The 22,536-nt window shown below is 49.2% G+C and overlaps 1 protein-coding gene across 2 annotated transcripts in view; it reads right to left on the bottom strand.

Annotated features, from left to right (window-relative positions):
- Window positions 1-368: 368 nt before the first annotated feature.
- The window catches only part of CACNA1H (calcium voltage-gated channel subunit alpha1 H), a 122,996-nt gene continuing 100,828 nt past the window's right edge, over window positions 369-22,536 (bottom strand). Inside the window, exons 29-36 of one of the 2 annotated variants that reach the window (XM_052679649.1) lie at window positions 22,187-22,257; window positions 13,231-13,309; window positions 11,684-11,805; window positions 10,736-11,074; window positions 9,428-9,574; window positions 5,738-5,921; window positions 3,195-3,373; window positions 369-2,603 (exon numbers count right to left, since the gene is read on the bottom strand). In XM_052679649.1, coding sequence (XP_052535609.1) covers window positions 1,494-2,603; window positions 3,195-3,373; window positions 5,738-5,921; window positions 9,428-9,574; window positions 10,736-11,074; window positions 11,684-11,805; window positions 13,231-13,309; window positions 22,187-22,257 — 2,231 coding nt within the window. In that variant the 3' untranslated portion in view covers window positions 369-1,493. The remainder of the gene's footprint in view (window positions 2,604-3,194; window positions 3,374-5,737; window positions 5,922-9,427; window positions 9,575-10,735; window positions 11,075-11,683; window positions 11,806-13,230; window positions 13,310-22,186; window positions 22,258-22,536) is intronic. The other variant, XM_052679650.1, reaches the window with a different exon arrangement.

The following is a 22,536-nucleotide window of genomic DNA, read 5'->3' as shown; positions in this document are numbered from 1 at the left end:
TCAGGTTGGATATTAGGAACAATTCCTCCTCTGGAATAGCGGCGATGCGCTGGCAGTGCTGCCCAGCCATGGGTCAGTGCCATGGAGGCGCTCAGAACCACGGGGAGGTGGCACTGAGGGACGTGGTTTGGTGTCACGGTGGGGTTGGGGATCTGAGAGGCCTTTCCCAGCCTCACCAGTGCTGATTACCACTGTGAACAGAAGGGGTTACGGCCACCACTGTGATCTCACAGCATTCCACCAGGAGGAGAACAGATCCCACTGCTCACACGGCCCACCACCACCAGCAGCTCTTTGCGCCTCGACATGCTGTACCAACAACTCGCTTTGAACTGCAGGAAACAAAATACATTTCTTAAATAATTTACTATTTATTTTTGTCTTTTTTTTTTTTAATCTCTTCCAATTGAACTTTTGCCTTTTTTTTTAGCGTGTGATGCAGGACACTTTGTTTGTGCACGGTGCTTCGGATTATTGCAGCGTTTAACCTGAATATCTGTTAAAAGAAGGAGGGAAAAAAATAAAACAAGCGAAAGGACCATCGTACAGACGAGAAGAATGAATAACTTATTATTGCACTGGCTACAATTCAGTAGTGATTTGGTTTCTTTCCGTTGTTAGGACACAACCTCTAAAGTACAAAAGAAAAATGAAAGGGGTGGCGAAAGGAGGAGCTGTGGGCTGATGGTGGGGGGGAACGAGGGGGAAGGAGAGCAAAGGAGGAGCAGAAACATTTGGGAAACGAACGGCTGTAATAATCAGTTCCACATAAAACCCAAGGAAACACCACCCGGCCGCGGAGTCACACGTAATGCAAAAAACAGTATTGTTTCTCTATAAAAATATGTGCATTATGAAGAAGAAGAAGAGTTCCTGTGGGTACTTTTTTTTTTGTCTTTTTTTTTTTTTTTTTGCCTTGTTTTGTATCTCACAAATACATTATTTCTATTTATATAACTGCTGATATACAGACAACGTACAGCTCCCATCTCCGGGGCGCTCTCACGGCGTGTGACATCTCTAAAAGTGCCTTTTAAAAAGTTGAGCATCTTTTTAAAAACAAAACGAAACAAACAGACAAAAAAAAAAGAACAACAACAAAAAAAACCCCCACAACGAAGTGACCAAGAGAGCCCTCAGCCCCCATCCGCCACCACCCGGATCAATGTGACCGAGGGCGCACAGGACCGAGAGCCGCCCCCCGCCTCCTCCACTTTGCCCTTTAGAAAAGCCCCCTCTGAACCCCCGCCCCGAAACCCGGCACCGTTTCATCCGTTTGTTTGGTTTCTTCTTAAATAATAATAATAATAATAATAATTTTTTTTAATGTTTTCTTTTTTTTTTTTTTTGCAAACCTCCACAGCGCTTAAGAAGAAGGGACTGCAAGAAAGGGAAAAACCAGAGCGTGGCCACGCGGCCGCGCATTCCCTTCTGTGTCCAACCCCACGTCGGTGTCAAGCCCTTGAGACCCCCCACACCCCCAACCCAGACAGCTATACGGGCTCGTCGATGTCTTCTTCTGTCGCAACAGTCACCAAGTCCTGCATCCGGACGGGGCTCTTGGCCACGCTGAGCAGCTCTTTGCTTTTCTCGGCGTTGCTCCGTTGAGTTTTTAAGGGCTCCGGCTTTCTCAGTTCGCAGTCCGGTGTGGATCGCCCACTGTCCAGCAGATCCGAGAGGCTGCTCAGGGAGCCGCCGCCATCCGACTGCTCGAAGGAGAAGCCGGGGATGGCGAGGTGCTGGGCACGGCGCTCCGCTTTGCAGCCCGGCTCCCCCTGCTGCGCCTCCGCCGGCTCCAGGGGCTCTCGGTACGCCGGGAACTCGCAGGACGGGGTCCTGCGGCGCAGCATGCTGTTCTCGGAGGGTTTGGTGCGCGAGGCCGCCCCGCCGTCATCCTCCATGGGAGGATCTATAGAAATGCAGGGCGGGCTCATCTTCTTCTTCCTCCGGGCTCCATGGATGTACTCAGACTCCGGTTGGATGTGGGCGGGGGAGCGCGGCTTTTCCTCGGCGCGCTCCTCGAAGCCGCAGTCCCCATCGCGGACGGAGGGGCAGATCTCGATGGAGTGCCGCCTTTGGTCATCCGCCCAGCTGGGCTTGGTGAGGAAGCCCTTCGTATCGATGCTGTAAAACTTCTTCAAGTCCCTCTCCTTGCTGCTGCCTGCTGCCAGGCTGCTTGTGCTGCAATTCTTCAAGGGCACCGGCGATGCGGCCGGCGAGACGAACGGCGATGTGGAGCAGCTCCCGGCCTCCGAGTGCTCCCCCCAGTCTTTGGCTGAGCTGTTGATGTGGCGAACCTCCTCGTCAGCCAGGTCGGAGGGCTCCAGGAGGCAGCTCTGGGGCCTTGGGGGGCTCTCGGTGGGACTGGGGACCCCCTGCTGGCTGCAGGAGTGTTTCCGAGTCAGCGATGGGTGCCGGTGTGGCGAGGTTGGTGGGGAGCGTGGAGGGGAGCACGGCAGGGAGGAGGCTGCAAGGTGGAGAGGGCTGGGGGTGAGGGTGTGCTGAGGGTCCTTTGGTGATGGTGGCATCTCTCCATGCTCTGCTTGCACGTTGTCCTTAGGGTCTGGAGGGTGTCCGTCCACAGAGTCTGTCCAAACGGCCTCCTGGAATCAGAGAATCATGAAAGCTGGAAAAAATCTCTAAGATCACCAAGTTCAACCCCAACCCAGCCCCACCGTGACAGCAAATCACATCCCTCGGTGCCACATCACTGTAGTTCTTTAACACCTCCACAGGAACAGTGACTGCACCACCTCCCTGGGCAGCCTGTGCTGAAGCATCACCGCTCTTTCAGAGAAGTTGTTCTTTCTGATAGTAAACCTGAAGCTGCACTGGAAAAGGAGGAGAGAGATGGAGATGAGGAGAGCCTGGGGGTCTGCCGGGTGGCACTGCATGTGGCAGAGAAGTTGGTGGGTGTACGCATCCCTCACTGTGCTGTTGTGCCAGCTCCCATCAGACCGTGGCTGTACAGGAGAACATTGTGCAACCAGCCCATGGCAGGAGATGGAGCTAGATGGGTGTTAAGGTCCATTCCAACCCAACTATTCCATGGTTCTGTGATTTTATGTCAACAGAACCAGAAACATTTTGTTCTAAAAAGAGGAATGCTGCTGTCAGCTCCAAGAAAACTGGAAAAGAAGAGAAACAGCAAGGTGACTACAGGGGTTTCCCTCTCTTGGCTCCTGGCCTCTTACCTGCCGGCACAGCAGCTTGTTGAGAGCAGGAGACCGGGGGACGACGTGCGGGGGAAGGACCTTCCAGCGGTGCCAGCCCTCGCGGCCGGGGGAGCGCACAGCCACATGGAGGGACTCGGGGGGGACCCTCAGGGAGGAGCACGTCCCCACGGGCTGCGAGCGGATGGAGGTGATGGACCCTGGGACACAGAGAGGGGACGGTCACTGCTGCTGCAGTGGCGCCTGTAGGCTCCAGCATCTGCGTTACACGTGGCCCTGCCCTCTCCAGGATATTGCCCACTATAAACTCGATGCTCATAGCTTCTGTTTTCTGTTTCAGGAAACAGAAACCTTCTCTTGCAACACCCTGCCCTGGCTTTCCCAGGAGGGGACAATACTGACATGCACAGGACAGAATTCCCATTTGCTACCATTCATACAGTCCCACCACTGCCTGACACGAGGCAGAACGTGGCTGGCTCCCATTCATGGCACAGAGGCTGCTCCCTGAGCTCAATACCAGGCAGGGACCGCTCTCCTGACGAAGGCTCCCAGCTCCCCAGCTGCACCTAAAAGCAATCCCACCTCCCCATCCCCTTCATAGTGCTGCTTTACTGCGGTTCTACTTTGTTTGAAAGATCTTTGTTTTTTTATTTTGTATTTTTTTTGGCTGCAGGATTTATAGTCCTCATTAGCTTGAAACCCAGCATCTGTTCCTGCGCTGCCGCTCCATGTTAAAAACACAGCTATCCATCACTTCAAGAGATCTCGCCCAGAGGTCAGGGAACTTGAACCTGTGACAAAAGCCATCCAGTTTGCAATTGCATTTCAGAAAGAGGTTTGTTGTTGGGAAGAAAGAAAACGTATTGTTTAATCATTTTTCTTTTGGAGCTTTTCTCCGCAACAGCACGGAAGCAGCAGAGCAGTGGGCTTCCCACCCCCCAACCCGCCCCACTTCTCCCTCTTTTGTTTTTGGGCTCTCCTATGGGCAGAGTTTCACTCTTGAGTTGTGCTATTCATGCACTAACCCAGGCTTCACAAAACGTTTTTTATGATGCAGAAAAATGTTGCCATAAAACCTTTTACAAATACAGCCATAAAATCAAAACCCTACACTTTCTTTCCCGTCCTTCGTTGGAATTTCCTTCTGTTGGAAACTTTCCATCTAGCTCTTATACAGAAAACAAATAAAAAAAACCCCTCTAGATAGCACAGTCGGGAGCACTGAAGGAATCCAAACACTTCTGTATTTGTACACTTTTCTCCTGTTCTTCCAATAAATCAGCAAACTGCTTGTATGACCACAACAGCCCAAGACTGCTCATCTCACAGCATCTTCAGCATGCTGGCGCTAAGATATGGGCAGAACAGCAGACATTCTTTAACAGGGAAAAGCCCATGACAAAATAAATGCTAATGGGAATCCGTGTGTGCTCAGTTTTACAATTCATGTACCTTACAGGACCTTGACTTAAGTAAGAGAGAAAATAAGCACCCATCATAGCCATCGTTTGAGTGTTCCTGGAGAGAAACTGGGGAAGGATGAAGAGTCCTTGGTCAGCTCTACCCACCCCTGCCCACATCACAGCAGTCCTACACTGGCATAAATCCTGATTTACACCCACCACAGAGATGAAAAGCATCCCCAGCCGTCCGGCCATGAAACTCAACCTTGTTTTCTTTGCTCAGAGAATTTGCAGGTGAAATAATACTAGTACATACTGAGCAGAGAACATTACCTGGTATCCAGGCTGCTTGAGCAAATAGAGTTAATTCACTCCAGGAAATCAGAGCAGACCTTGCCAGTCCCATCAGGGTCTGTAAACCCACTGCTCTTCTATCCAAGCAGCACGTGCATTTTCAAATGTTGCACTAAAGGAAACCAGGCTGGTGAGTGCCTGGGAGCCACTCAAGCAGCACATGTGCTTTTAGGGAGGCAGATAGTTTCTTCCTTATTGATTTCCCCTTCAAACCAACTCACCAACAAAGGAGACAGAACGGGGAAATGTATTTGGATGCAGTTAGGTAAATGTATGCTCCCAGGCTCTGCATAGCTTGTGATTCCCTGGCTGCAGGGCCTCTGCCCAAGATTCACTGTAAGGCTGTGGAGGCACTGGAGGGTGCTTTCTAATCTTTATGCTCCCAAAGAAACTCCTCCATCTATGAACTCAATGTACCGTGTGAAAAGGAGCTGCTCTGAGACTGAAACAAGAGCTGTAAGGAGCTCTTCAGGAAGCACTGCCGACACTAGCTTTCATTCCTGCTGATTTTATTGATTCGTATCCCTGATGTCAGGGCTGATCACTCGAGATGAAATGTGCACTTAATATCCTTTTCCTCGCCTAGCAGCCTGCCCTCCACGCCTCTCCCATTGCCTGGCAGCCCCACTTCTCCCCAGATGTCCCCCACACGGGGATGTGACAAAAACACAAAGCTGCAGTCCTGCAATTGGTGTCAGGACAAACAAAGCAACACCCAACCCATACGCAGCTCCGGGGGCATCTTCCCCATCCAACCACCGTGCATCTGCCCCATGGCTCTGGCTGGAGCCACGCGGATGGTACCTCGCTGTGACTTGCAGGGATACGTCTCCATCTCCACCTCGTGGAGGGGAAAGGGAGCTTTGGCTGGCATCACAGGCCGGAACATGTAGCTGTCATTGGGCAAGGAGTGCATGCGTGAAACGGAGATCTTGCGGACCGTCAGCAGGTTCTGGGAATCCTGAGGCTGCGGGCTGGCCATGCCTCCCTGCAAAGCAAGAGAGAGAGAGGGGTCTGTCAGCATCTGGGTGTGTTTATGGTTTGCTTTAAAACCTCGTGCAGATGTTCTTCTTGGCATCTCATAGAGAACCTGCAGCCCTGGTGACTGCGATGGCAGCACAGCTGAGTACAGAGTTCAGACTCTGGCTCGAATGAAACAAGGCACCAATGAGCCACTGCTCTGCTGGCAGTGCCAGGCCCCACGTGCTTCTGGAAATCCATACATGATCTCCTCAAACACACACAGACAGAGGCAAACATTGAAACGTACACCCACAGTTAACATCACTGCAAACCCTGCGGCCTTTCCCCTGTGACATCTGGGCACTGCTGACCCCAGAGGAGGCAGCTGCAGGGCATCCCAGGGCATCACACGTGTGGGTGCAGAGCTGGGTTCAGGGAAGAAAAGGGATTTCTGTGTTGGGCCTCAAGCAGGGCTCCTCAACACATCCCCCTCACAGTTCACCCTGTTATCTAAAGTACAGTGAATCCCTCTGGTTTTCCTTTAATGTCAGTCTCCCGGTGACTGACTGAAAACATTTTCCCAGCTGCATGTCTTAAATTAAATGTATTTTGCTTTGCTCCTCTGGGCTGTTTTCCCTCTGTGCAAGCAAAACCTGTGCCTGAGATCCCCCACTGGATAATTTGGAGTTCACCAAAGATCTGGTTAAATCTGTTTTATTTTCCATATATTCCTCATGAATTTCTGTCCTCAGATCCCAAAAGAGATGCATTCGGAGACAAATTACTCCATATTTTTGCCCTCTTGAAGTTGGCTGAGGAGCTGGGGGTCCAACACTGGCTATTACAGATGGGGGGCATCTGGAGCATCCCTCTGGGCTCAGTTAGAGCACGGTGTGGTGGCTGTGCCAGCTGGCCCTTGGCCATCACAGCTAACAAGCTCCCAGCTAACGAGCTCTGGCATCACAGCAGGGACTGAATGGTGGCCATTGAAAAGTCCTCGTCCCATTGTTTTACTGCAGCAGAAGGATTGGGGCATTTCCCTAGGAAATCTCAGTTCATCTCTAAGGGATCTCACCTATCCATCTTCTCTGGCTGGGACAAAAGGACAGACATCCCCCCTGACATAAACAACTGCAGTTTTAAAGTTTTCGGCTATTGAGACCCAATTGAGGGATTTGGGTACATTCCAAGTGGCTCTGAGCCACTGTCAGAAGTCCTGTAACTATTAAACGCGTGCAGAGAGTTTGTTGGCTCACACCTGGTGAGCTGCTCTTGACAGCAGGAAAGGTCTGGAGCTGCCCCACCACCACTGCTCCTCCTCCTTGCTAGGAAATGCCTGCTGTGCTTGGGAGCTGCATCCACAGCAATCAGCATAGCTCCTTCCCAGCCTGTGAAGCAGTGAGGGAGGACTGCAGCACATGATGGAGAGGTGCAAGGCAGCAGCCCACTCGCTGCGAGACCCCCCTCAGACCAGCAGAAATGCAATAAATGGACCCAGGAGGGCCTTGAAGATGCAGCTTGGTGTTAAGCATTTTTAGTCAGTGAGCACTGCTCCCTCCTCTTTTGTCTGAGGATCAGAATGCTGTTGGAGCTCTGATGTTGCTCTGGTGCAGAGGGAACTCAAGAAAACACAATCCCACTAATCTCTCTGCAGGACATGACCTTTGCTGAGTGATGGAACGCCCAGAAGGTCCTCTGGAAGCAAAGGCAACCAGTGGGATGCTCTGCACTGGGGAACACCATCAATTCTCAGAGGCTTGCAGCCTGCAAGCTGTGGGCAAAATTCCCAGAGGAAGGGAATTCCTGATCCCAGGGCTGTGCATCTCCAGCACTGCTCCAGCTGTTGGGCCCTAGCATGGGATGACTCTGGCAGAACCTGGGCTGCGCTGTCAAGTAACAAACTCTCCCCTCTGCCAGCAGAAAGCCACAGCCCCAATGCAGCTGCATTTACAAAGTCACAGTTATCAGCTGTCCCTGGGAGATGCCTTCACAATGATCCTCCTTTGGGGTCCCACAGCTTCCAGACAGCTCCATGAAAGGGACTTCTTTGAGGATTATTCCTTCGTATCACTCACTGCCTGTCTTGAGCAGGGATAACCTGCTTTGTGGTCTTCAAGAGCTTATTGTGAACCCAGAAATTGCCTGGGAATACTGTGAGATGCTTGCCACTAGGCGGTGCTTTGACAGCCTGAAGGAGGAAAATGGGCCAAGCCTGAAGCAAATTAATTCTGGGTGATCACTGCAAGTTTTCTGATGGCAGTGGATGTGCTCCCCACTGCTGCATGCACAGCTCCATGGCAAAGTGCTACACTGCTTCTCCTCTTCCAGGCCCATTTGTGCTGAATGACTGCAGCCCACTGATTTAGGATATCCAAGAGGGAGGATGAGTGAGGGAGGAGGCAGAGAGATGTTTACTAACGAGCCTGCTCTGTCTTGCTGCTCAGCAGTGACAGAGTGCCAGGGCTGATGACATGCAGCAGCATGGCATGCTGTGCTGTCTTGCAAATGGGATGAAGTGGGGCAGCTGCTCCTCTGCTTCCCATTCCCTAATGAGGCTCCTCTGGCTGTCTGGGGCTGATGGTACAGACACTCTGAGGCTCCTAACAGGATCTGCTCACCCAGTGCCAAGCCAAAGTCAACCCCAGTGTTGAAGGAAGAAGCCTGAAAGCAGAGTGAAGGAAGCCGCCTGCTGTCAGCACACAGCTCAAAACTCAGCCCTCACTGTGCCTCGCTCAGCTCCCCTTGCCTGCATGTCCTCGTGCACAGGCCTGCAGCATGGCATATCCATGCAGGATCCTTACATGATGGGAGCTGGGTGCCACTCTGTGGGGCTACAGCTATTCTAGGGAACAGTGACCTCCCCAGAGCATCCCCCGACACCACAGCTCTGGTGCTTGCTGAAAGCCTCACAGATTAACATGCTGATCTGCTCATGCCTTGCTGGTTCCTCAATACTATACCAGAAACAAGGTCTTATAGACACAGTAAGGTAACCAAAGCGGTCCAGTTCTCTCCACAAAGCAAGAAAAGACTCTGCCAGCTTCCAGCTCTCAATGCACTGCTTGAAGACAGACAGCTGACACATCACATAGCACAGCACATAGAATGATAAAAACACTGAGGTTGGAAAAGACTTCCCAGATCCCCACCGTGCCCACTGACCACATCCCTCAGTGCCACATCTCCACTGTTTTAGAGCACCTCCAGGCACAGTGAGCCCACCACTCGCCAGCCAGCAGTGCCACAGCATCACCACTACTTTGGAGAAGAAACTGTTCCTGATATCCAACCTAAGCCTCTCCTGGCACGATGTAAGGCCATTACCTCTCATCCTATCGCTAGCTACTGGGAGGAGAGGCTGACCGCCATCCCCCTGCCCAGCTCTCCTGCACATGCAAAGGCAGAACTAAGAAGGATTGAGGATGGGACGAGCGCTGCGGCACAGGTGGGGGACATCTCAGACAGCCCTGCCAGCTGCACAGCACCAAAGCACAACGCCACAACGCAGAACAACAGCACGGAGCCATTCACCTCAGCCTCGCGGCCTCGGGGGTGGTGGGAAGGTGTCAGGACATGGTGGGAAACAGAGCAGAAGGACGGGATTTCCATCATGGGAGTCTCAGCCCCCTCCAGCGTGTCTGGGATGGCTACAGACACGTTCTCACAGCTCAGCGCCTCCTTCAAATTAGGGAGATAAAAAGCATCAGTAGCAGAGCAAGGCCGTCCCAGTGCTCCAACACGTCTACCCCACGGTGTTTTGCCCTACTTGCTCAGAGCAGGAAGGAAGAGAAAAGGAAATGTGGGCTGCACAAGTGGCAGGACATGGCAGAGCACCTTTTGACACCTCCCTGTGAGCCTGCACGAGGGGATGTGCACTGTCTTTCCCTGCTGAGAAAGGCAACGCAGGTGTTGGTTGTGTGTTTTCCTGCAGGAATCTCTATTAGCAACTACATTTATGTAGTGAATTCCCCATTGCTATGTAACTAAGTTCCTTCTTACTCGACTTAATAGAGTCTGATGGATTTTACAAAAATCTAATTTAATGTAATTTAATCTCACATCCCCCATTGATTTTGCAGCAGATTTATTTGCGATCATGGTGACAAAGCAATTCTGTTTTCACTCTTAATCATACGCTGCTGACATTGGATGAGACAATCATCTCACAGCCCCTCCTTTATTCCTCCTGACTTCTGATTGCCTCATTTTTCCAGAGAACTAGAAGAACTGGGGGGCAGATATTATCTGGGAGATCAGCCCCAAAGCTTCAGCTTCTTGGTGGGGACATGACAGCACCCAGGGTCCAAGCTGGCCATGCCTTAGGCAGAGCAAGAGCTTCAATTTGCTTGAGGCTTCTCTGGAAATACCAGAATGGCACTAGAAAGAACCTGAGCAGCATTTCTGTGTCTGTGTGAAGGGAATTTCTGCCATCCCTCTCACACGTGTCAGAGCCAGAGCATCAGGACTTTATGAGATTGCTCCTTGGTGCTGCTGCTTGAGCTGAAACAAGGACCTGGAGGAACAGGACAGGGACGTGGGACACTGTGCTTCTAAACTAAAAAATCACCTTCCAACTCTCCTTTAGAACAACATCCAGGACAGTGTTAGCCCTGGAGAACGTCACAAGTTGCCTTCCACCTCGGGGAAACCTCCTGAGATGGCTCGAGGTGCGGGATGCAGACTCTACCTCTGCCATAAGGCAAACTGCCTTTCTCCCATGCTGCCAGGGCTCTGTGTCATTGGGACCAGACTGCCCAATAGCAGGCATCAGGAACTGGCAGGAACCATGCCCTCCCTGTCCGAGCACAAGAAGAGCAGACACCTCAAGCAAACCATTACCAGGGCTTGGTGCTTCGCCTGCACTGCTGGCTCGGACTTCATGGCCTCCTGGCTTCTGCAGGGTGCTCTGCTCTCCAGGGCCACTGCACCTCCCCTGCTGCCACTGGTGGCTGACGTGCTTGCTCCTCGAGACATCTCCAGCTCGATCTCAGCATCCATCTCAGCATCCTCCTTGGCCTCCTTGTTGCTCTCCTCCAAGTGCTTCATCAGCACAGCCACCACCACGTTGACCAGGACGAACTGTGCGATGAGGACGAAGGTGACGAAGTAGACAGGAGAAATAACAGGCAGGTAGCTGAGGCAGTGCTTGTCTTCCCGGGTGCATTCCCGGAGAGTGTCCTGCAACAGAGGGAACAGGGGAGGGATTCGTAAACTCTGGGGCTCCAAATTACAGAGAGAATAATTTCATGTCAAAAATGATCAAAGGTAATTTTCAACCTTCATATACTGTAACATATCCCAGGCACAAAGGCTTGTGGGTACAACCCAAACAAACGGAAGAAAATATAGACTTCATCTACAAAGAGGAGGATGGTGTTATTTCCCAAGAGATCCGGACATGGAGTCTGTGGTTACTCCTCTGAGCCACAACAACTGGCACAATTTGTGGATGCCCCATCTCTGGAGGCATTCAAGGCCAGGCTGGATGTGACTCTGGGCAGCCTGGTCTGGTGGCTGGAGACCCTGCACATAGCAGGGGGTTGGAACTGGATGAGCATTGTGCTTCTTTTCAACCCGGGCCATTCTACGATTCAGTTTTCCTAAAGAATACTACATATGTTAAGAATATGAAGTTTCAGGCTGAGCAAGACGTGGGTAATATTACGCTTTGAAAACACACTTGACTTTTAAGGAAACTGCTTTTGTTTTCAGACAAGAGGGGCCTACGTTTGCCAGAAAACTGCAGCTCCGTATCTGTAAAAAAGAAGGAGGAGAGATTGCACACACCTTCATGATACCGTTCCAGTTGTCCCCCGTGGACACCCTGAAGAGGGTGAGGAAGGCCATCCCGAAGTTGGTGAACGTCGCGTGCCGGCTCAGCCCTTCGCAAGGATTCTCTTCACTGCAGTCTGCAGGAGGATGAGGGGGGAGCACATCAGGGAAGGGCTGTTTGCCAACGCTCATTCAGAGCTGCCCCCTGTGCCCCTTTTGCCGGGTGTCTCAACAGACACTGCCCCTCACAATCTGCTTTGTCTGTTATTCTCCTGATTACATTTTCCACCTTGATTATTTTTGCAGTGCCTACCTGTGGTAAGGTTTATTTCTATGCAATAAAATCAACTAATTTTACTTTTTTTTTCTTTTTCCCCGATAGATAATACACTAATGAATGCAAATTGAACACACAAAATATCCCTCTTTCCATAAAACATGAGCTCATTATGTTTTCCTGATGAAAGGCAGCAATGGTTCTTGCATGGGAGTTTTGCCATTAGGCATTTTAGGGCTTGCCTTGTCCCTGCCATGTGCTGGGCTACCTGGGGGCTGGCACTGGCAAGGCTGTGCCTGGAAACACAGAAAGGATTCAGCTCAGCAGAAGGTGCCTCTGCAAATAAGACTCTTTTCCCCTTTGTGGCTGAATAAATACATATCCATATATCCAGACAAGTAATATAAAATGCACAGTATTTCATTTGAGATGGACACAGAACCTGTGGAGACTGAAAAATAATGTGTCTTGGGTTGAAAGAAATATTCTGCTTTCAGGCATCTGTAATCTGAGCACAGGGCTGAACTCATAAAGGGGATTAATGACAGCCATAAAATCACCACGGAGGATGGGCCCTACTGATGCTATCTGGGATGTAAGCATTGGGAGGGCAGACACGTCTGCTTTGCACTACACGTTTACAGGCACTCCCTGCCTTGCCCTGCTTGCCCAGCTCAGCCAGGTTTATGGGTAATATAGGTTGCCTCTGCCCGACTTTGGAGAGGTGGACACGAGCACCTTGAGCTGGAGGAAGAAATGGCGCTGGACCTGCAGGAACCAGTGGATGCTTCCTGATTTACGCAGGCAGAAGAAAGTGATGCTGAGAAGAACAATGGATGGACAAACTTGGGCAGCTGGAAGAGCAATGTCAGCCAAGTGCACAAACTAATGGAGTGTGGTGGAAGCTGCAAGGAAGGACGTGTTTATGGTGGCGCTACTCCAACACGAATCTGACTGCCATCAGGCTCAGCAGACTCGTATGCTGTCTGAAGTAGCAAACTTCCATCTTTGTGAGCACATCCACGCTAGACACTTCTATTTAAACACTAAATAGCTCCTCTACAGCCACGGGTGGTGTGGGACAAACCTCTCGTGTGTGTGTGCGCATTGGACAGGTTCTGTATTACATCTTCATGTGTCACCCGTGACCCTGAGATCAAGAGAAAAGCTTTAATCTGCAGACAGAGAGCTGTGAAGACCCAAGAATAAGGGGAAGAAAGGAAGCAGCTAGGTATCAAATAAATATCAACCGGATGAAATAAATTGTGGCAGGCACATTACTCACCTAGCTTGCCAAACAATTCCACTCCCAGGGCAGCATAGATAAAAAACAGGAGCATAAAAAGTAGGCCAAGGTTCCCTACCTACACAAGGAGAAAGCAGAAGAAGGGTCAGGCAAGTTGAGGTCACAGATTCAATTGCTCCATCACATTTTAAATACAAGCAACAGAAGGACACCGGTGGCCAGGGGCATTTCATCTCCTGGCTTCCAGCACCCTGCTGCCCTTCCACAATTCTGCTGTGACAGACACAGAGGAGGCGGGGGAAGGAGCTCCTGTGTGCAAAGCAGCCCTTGGGCTGGTGCCTCTATCCCAGTTCCACTTACCTGGGATGCTGTGCTCAGCCATAACCTGGCCAGCCCACAGCTGCAGCCCCAGTGGCACTTAGCACTGCGTTTCAGACAGGGGTAGCTTAAGGGACGCTGGTAGTTTAAGTGACTGTGTGCTCTGCTTTGAGTTTTAAGGGCCTTTCCCTTCTGCTTGCCAGGTTTGCAATTCTGAGCACGAAGGCTGAAGGTTTCAGACATGTTCTGAGCCACAGGAGGACTTGCCTGGTTTTCAACAGTTCTGCTGCTCTGGAGGACTTTTGGAAAAGGAACACGTGTTCCAGTAGGATGTATATTCTCCCAGCCTTGCCAGAGACATTTACAGATTTTTCTCAGCAACAACTACCAGACTTTGAGCTTTCAGAGTCTCAGAAGAAAAGCCTTATTCCATACACCAACACTGGGATGCAGCCTCTTGCAGTCTGAATGCTGCGTGGTGTGCTGCTATCAGGTATCAGCAGGCATTTGCAAAGAGGCCAAAGGGGATGGTAACAGAAGTGCAATGATGCTGAAGTGAACCCAGAGGTTACTGATAATAACAGCATTACACTGATCCACCCCAGAGTCTAAGCCTTTAAATCACCTCAGAGTGCAGATTATTGGTGACTCAGGGAAGAGTAACCTGACCAGCTAACTGCCTGCGTTTTACCTGCCACTAACTGGCCACGTTTACCTTTCCTGCCCTTTTAAACACCTGTGTCTATCGGCTGGTGATGGAGGCAGAGCGATCGCTCCCCCATTAGATGTGTGTCGTGAGCCTCATTTTATCTCTGAGTAACAGCTGGGTGGTGATTTGGGTATCCAAGGGATTCACCATCTCCAAGGTATCTGCCAGTTAACTCTTCAGTTTCAGAGAGTTTTCTTCTCTGAGGTGTTGCTGGATATTCCTACCATGCTGCCTAATGGCATCAGAAAAGTTATCAGGATAATAATGATAACCCAAATTAACACAGCTATCACTGATGGGTACGTGTTTCTTGTTTGGTTTTGTCTGTTTGTTTCTATTAAAGAAATGGGAGCAGTCCAATCACCCAGTGGAGACTGTAATTGCAATAAAGCCTAAGCAGGCTCCTACACATAGAGCTTTGCAATTCTACTAACACTGTTACCACACTCCGGGGAATAATAGAGATAATGCAGTGATGTGGATGGCTGCTCTGGATTATTTCACTGCATGGATTTCTTTGCCTTCTGGAATAATGCTTTCTAGCTCAAGTCTGCAGGTCCACTGACAGTCTGTAAAACATGGGGAGGCAGTCTGCAAAATGACTGCAAATCAGAAAACATAGGAAAGGAGGCACATGCATCCTGCCAGGGAGGCAAATGAGCAAATAATAACAAACAACTTTTGTTTGTTATGAACAAGTTATCTAGGTTGAATGTAAATGAAAGACTGATGCTGCAGCACTGCAGAAGAGGAGCTTGGATTTTTTTTTTTCAAAGCGATCTATAAACTGAAAATTTTACTGCTGTTTTAATGCTTTAGAAGTCAGCCTGCAAACTTCTGGCATTGATGAAATTCCAAAGAATTCAGAATAACATCAAAGTTATTACCAGGTTATCACTCAACACTATTATCCAGCTGCCAACATACAAAGCACGGCACCTTGTAGGCAGAAATGCTGATAACTGGTCGCTTTGAACTGAGCTGACATTTGCTCATAAGCAATGTGCACAGTGAGAATTTGTAGAGGACTCTGTATTTAAGATTGTGACTAATTACATTACTGAACCAACACGTCTCACAACTAGTTCAGAGAGCACTCACGAGCTGCTGTGCAGGCTCAGGACATCACGACAAATCTGAGAAGTGTTTGAGGATGTATCTGCCCTGGGCTGAGAGCAGTCAAAGGGGCAGTTTCAAAGCTTGGCTGATGCACAGGATGTATTACAGGAAAGGGATTGAAATCTGACAGCAATGTGGAAATGTGACCACATGGGAGACAGCAGCAAGTGAAAGACCCTAAGATGGCTGACGGTACCATCTTTACTGCTAAACTCTATCACAGCTCCTGACTTGGACAGGGTACCAGCTGCTCAGCAGCCTTTGAACACCTGATGCTCAAGAGAAAGCAGCTGAACAAAATGGATTACCTCTTTTTCTTTTACCACTTGGTGTATTTGTGCAGCTTCTGGCTCTCTACTGAATCAGTAGAAGCCGATGCCAGATTTAATAGTTTGTCTCTCCCAACGTGTGGCTTTCTGGTCTGCATCTCTCAGTAAAGGAAAGGAGGGTCCTCGTCAGCCCATGGCCTTCACCAAAAGCATGAGCACAGAGAAAGACCCCAGGCATGTTCCTAAGACGAGCTGAGGTGGAAGCAGTGAGGTCAGCCAGCGGCTGCTGAGCAGCTAAGACAGCAGGCTGAATGTGAGCCTATGACCTTGAGTGAGTCATTCTCCTCCTGTAACCCAACATACCCATTTCTAATACCCCTGTGAGTAGGTAATTAATGTCTCTAAAGCACTCTGAGAGCCACTAAGGCCAGACAAGAAAAATGCTATGTGTATGTATGCATAGCATACATGTATCTGCAAGGAGCAGGAAGGGGCAGAAGCACGTCCAGGCACTTTTCCCAGCATCCAAAGGCTGGGATGCCTGTGCTGGAATCTCCATCAAGAACAGAGATCCAACTCTGGTCAGAAACCTCAGCTTTGGCAGCCAGTCACCCGGGCAGGCTCTGAAAAGTGGTTCTGCTCTAGCAGCTCTTAACAGGACAACCCATGCTGTGTTTATCCATCAAGCTCCCCCAGACTGGTGCCTTTGGCTGGGCAGAGAAAACTACAAATAACCCCAGCCTCTGTCAGCCAGGGGCTATCCATCATTTGTTGTGGCTCCAGTGCTGGGGGGAGGCTGGGGCCTGGAAGAAGTGAAGCAGAGATGAAGAACGTCTTGGAGATGTTGTTGGTGTCCTTAAGTACCTCAGAGAAACCACAGGAGAAGACGGAGCCACTGGTAAATATTTGTGATTCCTCCTGGACCTTCACTCCCTGGCACTCTGGCTGCTATCTGCTGCTGGCTAAAGTGAGTGTGCCTGGGGCAGGGGATGCTGTGGGCAGAGAGGCAGAGCTCTCCATCCCATCCATGCAGAGGAGCAGGGAGGCCCCGTGCAAGGAGCTCCCTCCCTTCAATACAGTGCATTCCGACTGGATCTGTGGTCTACCATTGCAAAAGTCCTGGAATAACCCTGCTTAGCAGTGAGGAAAGCAACTCTACCCTCCACGCTTCCAGTAAAACCCTTCTCCCACCACTCCTGCAAGGCCTGGGAAGGCTGTCTCTGCTTTAGCTCTTGCAGACACCTCTGCCATTAGCTTTCTGCCTCTCCCTAAGTGACTGTGGAACCACCGTTATGTCCCGTCAGAACCCAACCTCTGACCTATGCCAGTAAAAAGCCATCATCTGCAAGCACAGGGTTGCAGAGAAACTACACCAAGCTCTGTTAGTTTGATATGCAAGTGCTGTGCCTCCCAAGCGACACAAAGTGATGCTGGGCTGCAGGAGGTGTGAGACACACTCCTCTGGACACAGGCCAGTCTTGCTGTCAATGGGATATAACAGATGAGAACTGAGTTCTTCCGTTTCTCAGTTCCCCTCTGTATTAGATCACACTGCTACCAGTAAGGCCAGTTCCCCTGTGGATTGCTGTGCCTTTGGTCCTAATCTGAATATTGCACAGTGGCCTTCACCCCTTGTGGGAGGTCCCTGGGGATGCTGAGATGCCAAGTGCTACGGGCAAGTCACTGTGCTCACTGTAAATGCACTGATACCAGGCACTTGGGCACCACCACTCCTCTGCTGCACTGCCAGCCGTGTGATCCTGCCCAAATCCCTCAAGCACCCGCTGGTCTCTGCTCTCCCTGCTCTGTATGAGGCACTGATGAAATATTTGTCTTCTGGTGTCCCACTCCTGCAGTGGCTGGTTGAGACACACTGAGGTTCTTCTCGTGCCGCTTCCTGCTCTGATGTCAATTATTTCTGCATCACTGGCCCACACCTTGGCATTTCAGTTGGCCACGCAGGCAATGCACACAGGGATGCCTGTCAAGAGCAATTTCTCATAAAATTAAGCCTGTGCCAATCCTTTCCAAGGAAGTGAGTCTCATCTTCCTTCCAGCTCTCTTCAATGAGAGCAATAAGCTTGGAAGCAAGAAAACACAGGCTAATTTGTGCATTAAACCCAAGAGCAAATGGACGTATTTGCCTGGAAAAGAGAGGCCATTTGTGTGAATTCCAGGAGTAGTGGAAAAGGGCCAGCCAGACAAGCTTGAGGCTGTGATCATCTGAGTGGTGCAAATACAGGGCCACCAGCTGAATGGAATGAGCTCCCCTCACTGCGTACCCACCGAGCCCCACAGTGACCAGTGCTACCAGCCAGCAGAGCAGTGGTTTCCTTGTTTAGTGATTTCTGCTTCTTTTCTCTATGGATATCTCTCAGGCAGCTCTGCAAGGCTTTCCAGTGTGTAGCATGACACATACCTACCTACCCATCTTTCAGAACCAGACTCAACTGAAACGCCTGCTGCTAAGACATTTCTATTCTTGCTTCACAGTCATTGTGTTTCCAGCTCCTGGCAAAAGCAGGCTGTTGTGCATGTCCCATAAGTGCCATTAGACAATGCCAAAAAACATGTTCAAGAGCTACAGATAAGCACAGAAACTGCAGCACTAAGAAGAGCTGAACTCTTGGACAGAAACAAACTATAGGCTGTCCTTCAGGGGACGGATAGGACGAGGAGTTCTTCACTTTTTTTCTTGGCACAGACTGTACATGGGGGGAGTTCCAAGCTTTGAAGACAAGGAGGAGGTACGCTGGACAGTCCTGCATTTAATTAATGTGCTGTCCACAGACCAAGTGGAAAAAAAGAAGAAAGAAGGAAAAAGAGCCCAGATTGTCTAAATAGATGGGCTGGATCTCAATCCTCGTCACAGAGGTGAAAATCAGTCACTGCAGCAGAATTAGAGTGGTGCAGATGAGCATAAGAAAAAAGAAAACAAAGCTATGCAGACCGCCTTGGAAAATAAGTCCTTGTAGCTGTTCAGTTGTGCCTTGTAATTCCATGACTGCCTCATTTGCTTCAGGATTAAAAACCCTGCGTTACTTGCTTGAAGTGAAATCATGACATCAAAAAGCTGATGGATAAACTGACACCCTTTGCTCCCTTTATGTCTGCTGCTATTCCTGCAAACAAGATTTGACAGGAAAAATCCACATTTTCCTCTTGTTGGCACTGTAGAGCCAGGCTGGCAAACTGGGCTGGATTCCACTTTGTGCTGTCAGGAGCAGTGGTGGCAGCTCAGCACTGGCTGCAGGTTACTGGCAACTGATACTAGGAATGCTGTGCAGACTGAGCTGAGCTGCTCGGTATGGGGACCACTCACACAATAAGCATCTTAACTCGGCCAAATGCAAAGCTATGAGTCTGAGGGTCAAGGGCCGACCATGCTGCAGAAAGAGTGAATTGTACATTGTGGGGCCGGGGATGTGAAAGAGACTGAAAGATTACTGTTGAATAGGAGTCATACAGAGCAGACATTGCGTACAAAAGCAATGCAGCCACCAGCCATATAAGCAAGTAAATAGCCAGCTGAAGCTTGAGTGGTGTAATTCATTACATAATCTTAATGGGGCCAGAGCTCAGAGTAAAAAACGTGAAATGGGTCTTGAAAACATGCTTCATACTGAGAGAACAAGGAGTTCAATGCTCTTCTGTTCGTGAGAGTGCAAGAGATTATTTTCTCTCTTGTTACCTCCAAAAAGAAGTTCTTGAAGATAAAAGCAAAGTAACATCCAATGAAAAAAGCAAACATGCCTAATTCAGATTGAAGACAGCAGATTTTTTTTTAGCAGAAAGAGCACACACCTATTGGAAGAATGCATTTCACCAACAGTGCATGGCCGATGCCTCAACGCTTGCCATCCTTAAACAAGATAGGGTGGCTTTTCAGACACACAGAAGTCCAGCTGGGAGCTCAGGCTCCCTGTGTTATGCTGGGAGCTGACCTCTGTGGTCACAAGGAAGTTTTCAATCTGTGAACAGCACTGAACTGGCTGAGTCGGGTCTTGCAATGTCTGAGTGGTGATGTCAGTGCTGGTCGTGCTAACACAGCTTTGTTTTTAGCTGTTTGGTTTAAAACACTGCATCTAGCTCAAGTTTCCACCAATGCAGCAGATTTTAGCAATTTGTGCTTTACAGTCCATGACAGGCTTCTGTTATTCTCTAAAAGAGTGCACCACAGGTCAGAGCTGAGGCTGACAGTGCCTTTCTAGGTGACCCTGGCCCCATTACTAGCTTAACCTCTCAGTTAACCAGCTGTGAAATTGGAAAATGGATTCCTGTTCGAAAAGGAGATACTGTCCTAAGACTGTGTTGGGGTGGAGGGGGGGGTAAAAGAACCAGGACAGCACAAGCAGAGATGGCCTGCAGCAGGGACGTGATGACTGATTCAAACTACCCCACTTTCTGGGGTTAAGAGGGAATGGAGATGGTGGACAAAGATGGTGCCAATTTGAGACCTTTCCCTGACTCCTCTTTCTGTATCTCTTGCCTCTGTTTTTTGCTCTCCTCTATTTCATTTCTTTTCAGTCTCCTGGTGAAGGAGAGAGGCTATGTACAGGAGTAGACAACAGTTTACTAGAACAGCAGGATGCATCAGGACACGAAGTCCTTCTGCACTAGAAACAGAAGCTCAAGGTCAGTCTGTATTCCAAGAGAAGAGACTCAGCCTGTTTTATGACATCCACAAATTTGGATCAAAATGGCCACGTCCCCCAGGTCTGAGGATAGTTGGTTCTCTAGGATTCACTCAGGCTCTCTCTGCTGCTGAATCAAACCGAATAAGAAACTGATGAAAGTCAACCAAAAGAAAAAGAAAAAAATGAGAACTGGAATGGTAGTATCTTATGTTTGTAAGCCCATAAAAGGGCATTCTACAAACACCACATGAAGAATTTTCCCCTGAATGAATAAACACGGAATCAATTTTTCTTGCCACTTATGTACATTCAGTGAGGATCTTCCAGCTGTGGTTTCAGGCTGCTTAAATCACTGGAGTAGGAACTCTTCCCCTGCCTTTGAAATGAAAACTGTAGCTTTATGAAAAGTGACCACTGTGGAAAAGGTCTCTAAAAACCTCCCTGCTCATCTGAAGGATTTCACTGATGAGCAAAGTGACATTTTTATAGGCACCAGATCTGCTTAGAATATCCCTGGGGATTTCCCTGTAGAAGAGGCTTCAGTTTGAATCTTAGCTGCAAGAACACCCAGAGGAAACAAAAAGTCTGGCCTGCAGCCACCCTATTGTTTGGAGGAAAGAAAAGAATGAAGGAGAGAAAATACACTCTGTAATCACAATGCTTTCAAAAGAAAAATAATAGACACAAATCAAAAGCTTTCTTGAAATGCCAAAACAGGGGTCAAGTTGGTAAATTCCATGCTTCAGTCCCAGCCAAGATGGAGCTTTCCTTCACTGAAAAGGAGATCTGAATACCAAATGGCAAATGTCTCACATTAGAAACATCTTCATGATAGTGATGAAAAGTAGATGGGCCTTTCCAAGAAAAAGAAATTCCCCTTGTTTCCTAGCTCCTTTTAATAGATCCTGCACAAAGCAACTAGCTCAAAGAGATTTATTTGGGTAATTACACACACTAGTCCTACTAATTCCCTGCTTGATCCTTGAGGTCCTGAGACCCCATAATGGCACTCGTTTCTGGACAAAGCATAGCACAGTTTCTTTTCTGATCTCAGAGCATCTTCATACCATCTTGTCAATAAATCCACAAGAATCCAGAGTCCCTTCCCCACCTCCAGTGCTGCTTGCTATATATTCCTACACGAAATAGGAATGTGTAGGCTGCTGAACTCTAAAGACAGGAATATCAGGAATTTGAACACCAAACCCACAAATGAGCAGAACACAAAATACTGTAAGATTTTAAATACAAACGAGCCCTAAACTTCTTGGATTTCTTCTGATGCACTCCAAATTTTTTGGGGGGAGGAGTACAAGTCAGCAAAACTTCCTTCTTTCTCTCCCCTTCCTCCCCCCAAATAAATTGATCCTTAAAAAAGTAGTCCCAGGAACTGAACACTTGAATGATCCTGTCAAGTGCCATTAAGATTGGCAGAATCTTTGTTCTTGCAGCACATGAGAGTTCAGTGATTTGAGACCTCACTTCAGGCTTTTAACACTCAGAAATTCGTCTCCCACTTTGCTTTAAAGTCTGCAGCTCCTCTGTCAATACATGTCAATAAATGTGGCTGTTGCTGCCTTCCAAAGAAACCTGCTGAGCTGGAAGCTAACTCGTTCCAGAGCTTTCACCAATAGCTTTCTTTGTCTGTTCTGGTCTTTCCTGAACTTCTCAGTGAATTCTGTGTCTTAGAAGAGCTCTGCCTACAGCAACACGCTCTCTGTTAACTCTTTTTCCACCATCCTGTTTCTCCCATCTAACACAGACTATGTAGACAAGGCAAAAGTCCTCTATCAAGGTGCTGGTGGCAGTGGAAAAAGCTGAACGTCCTTCCCAGCTGGTTTCCAGTGCCCACCAAGTCCCATGGCACAGAGCCATCCCCAGGCCCAAAAGGCACAGTCTGTCAGGAGGAACAAACCAGGCATGGATGAAGTCTGGGAGCTTACCTGGGGAAGAGCTTGTACCACTGTGTCCAGGAGAGCTCGCATTCCGGTGGCCATTTTAAGCAGTTTCAGCACTACAATGAGAACCAAATCCTGTTAAGCAGAGCTGGGAAACATCTCAAGAACCCAGCAAGGAAATCTAGCTTCAGACCTTGTAAATGAGGGGTCCCATCTCTCTTGCTTTCACATCACAGAGATGGTGAGCTCCTTGCATCCTGGCAGGGCCCACCGAAAATCCAAACATCCCTACTACATCCCACAACAACAAACATTAGTGACACCAGTGAAACAAATCCAACGTCACAAAAACTCCAGCATGCCCTAGCAAGAAAATGGGAGACCAAAGGGGAGAC

The sequence above is a fragment of the Tympanuchus pallidicinctus genome, unplaced genomic scaffold (genome assembly GCF_026119805.1).
Source record: "Tympanuchus pallidicinctus isolate F22 unplaced genomic scaffold, pur_lepc_1.0 scaffold18, whole genome shotgun sequence".
In the NCBI taxonomy this organism is placed as follows: Eukaryota; Metazoa; Chordata; class Aves; order Galliformes; family Phasianidae; genus Tympanuchus; species Tympanuchus pallidicinctus.
Note: the sequence above shows the minus strand (reverse complement) of the source record. Positions and strands in the feature narration are given on the sequence as shown.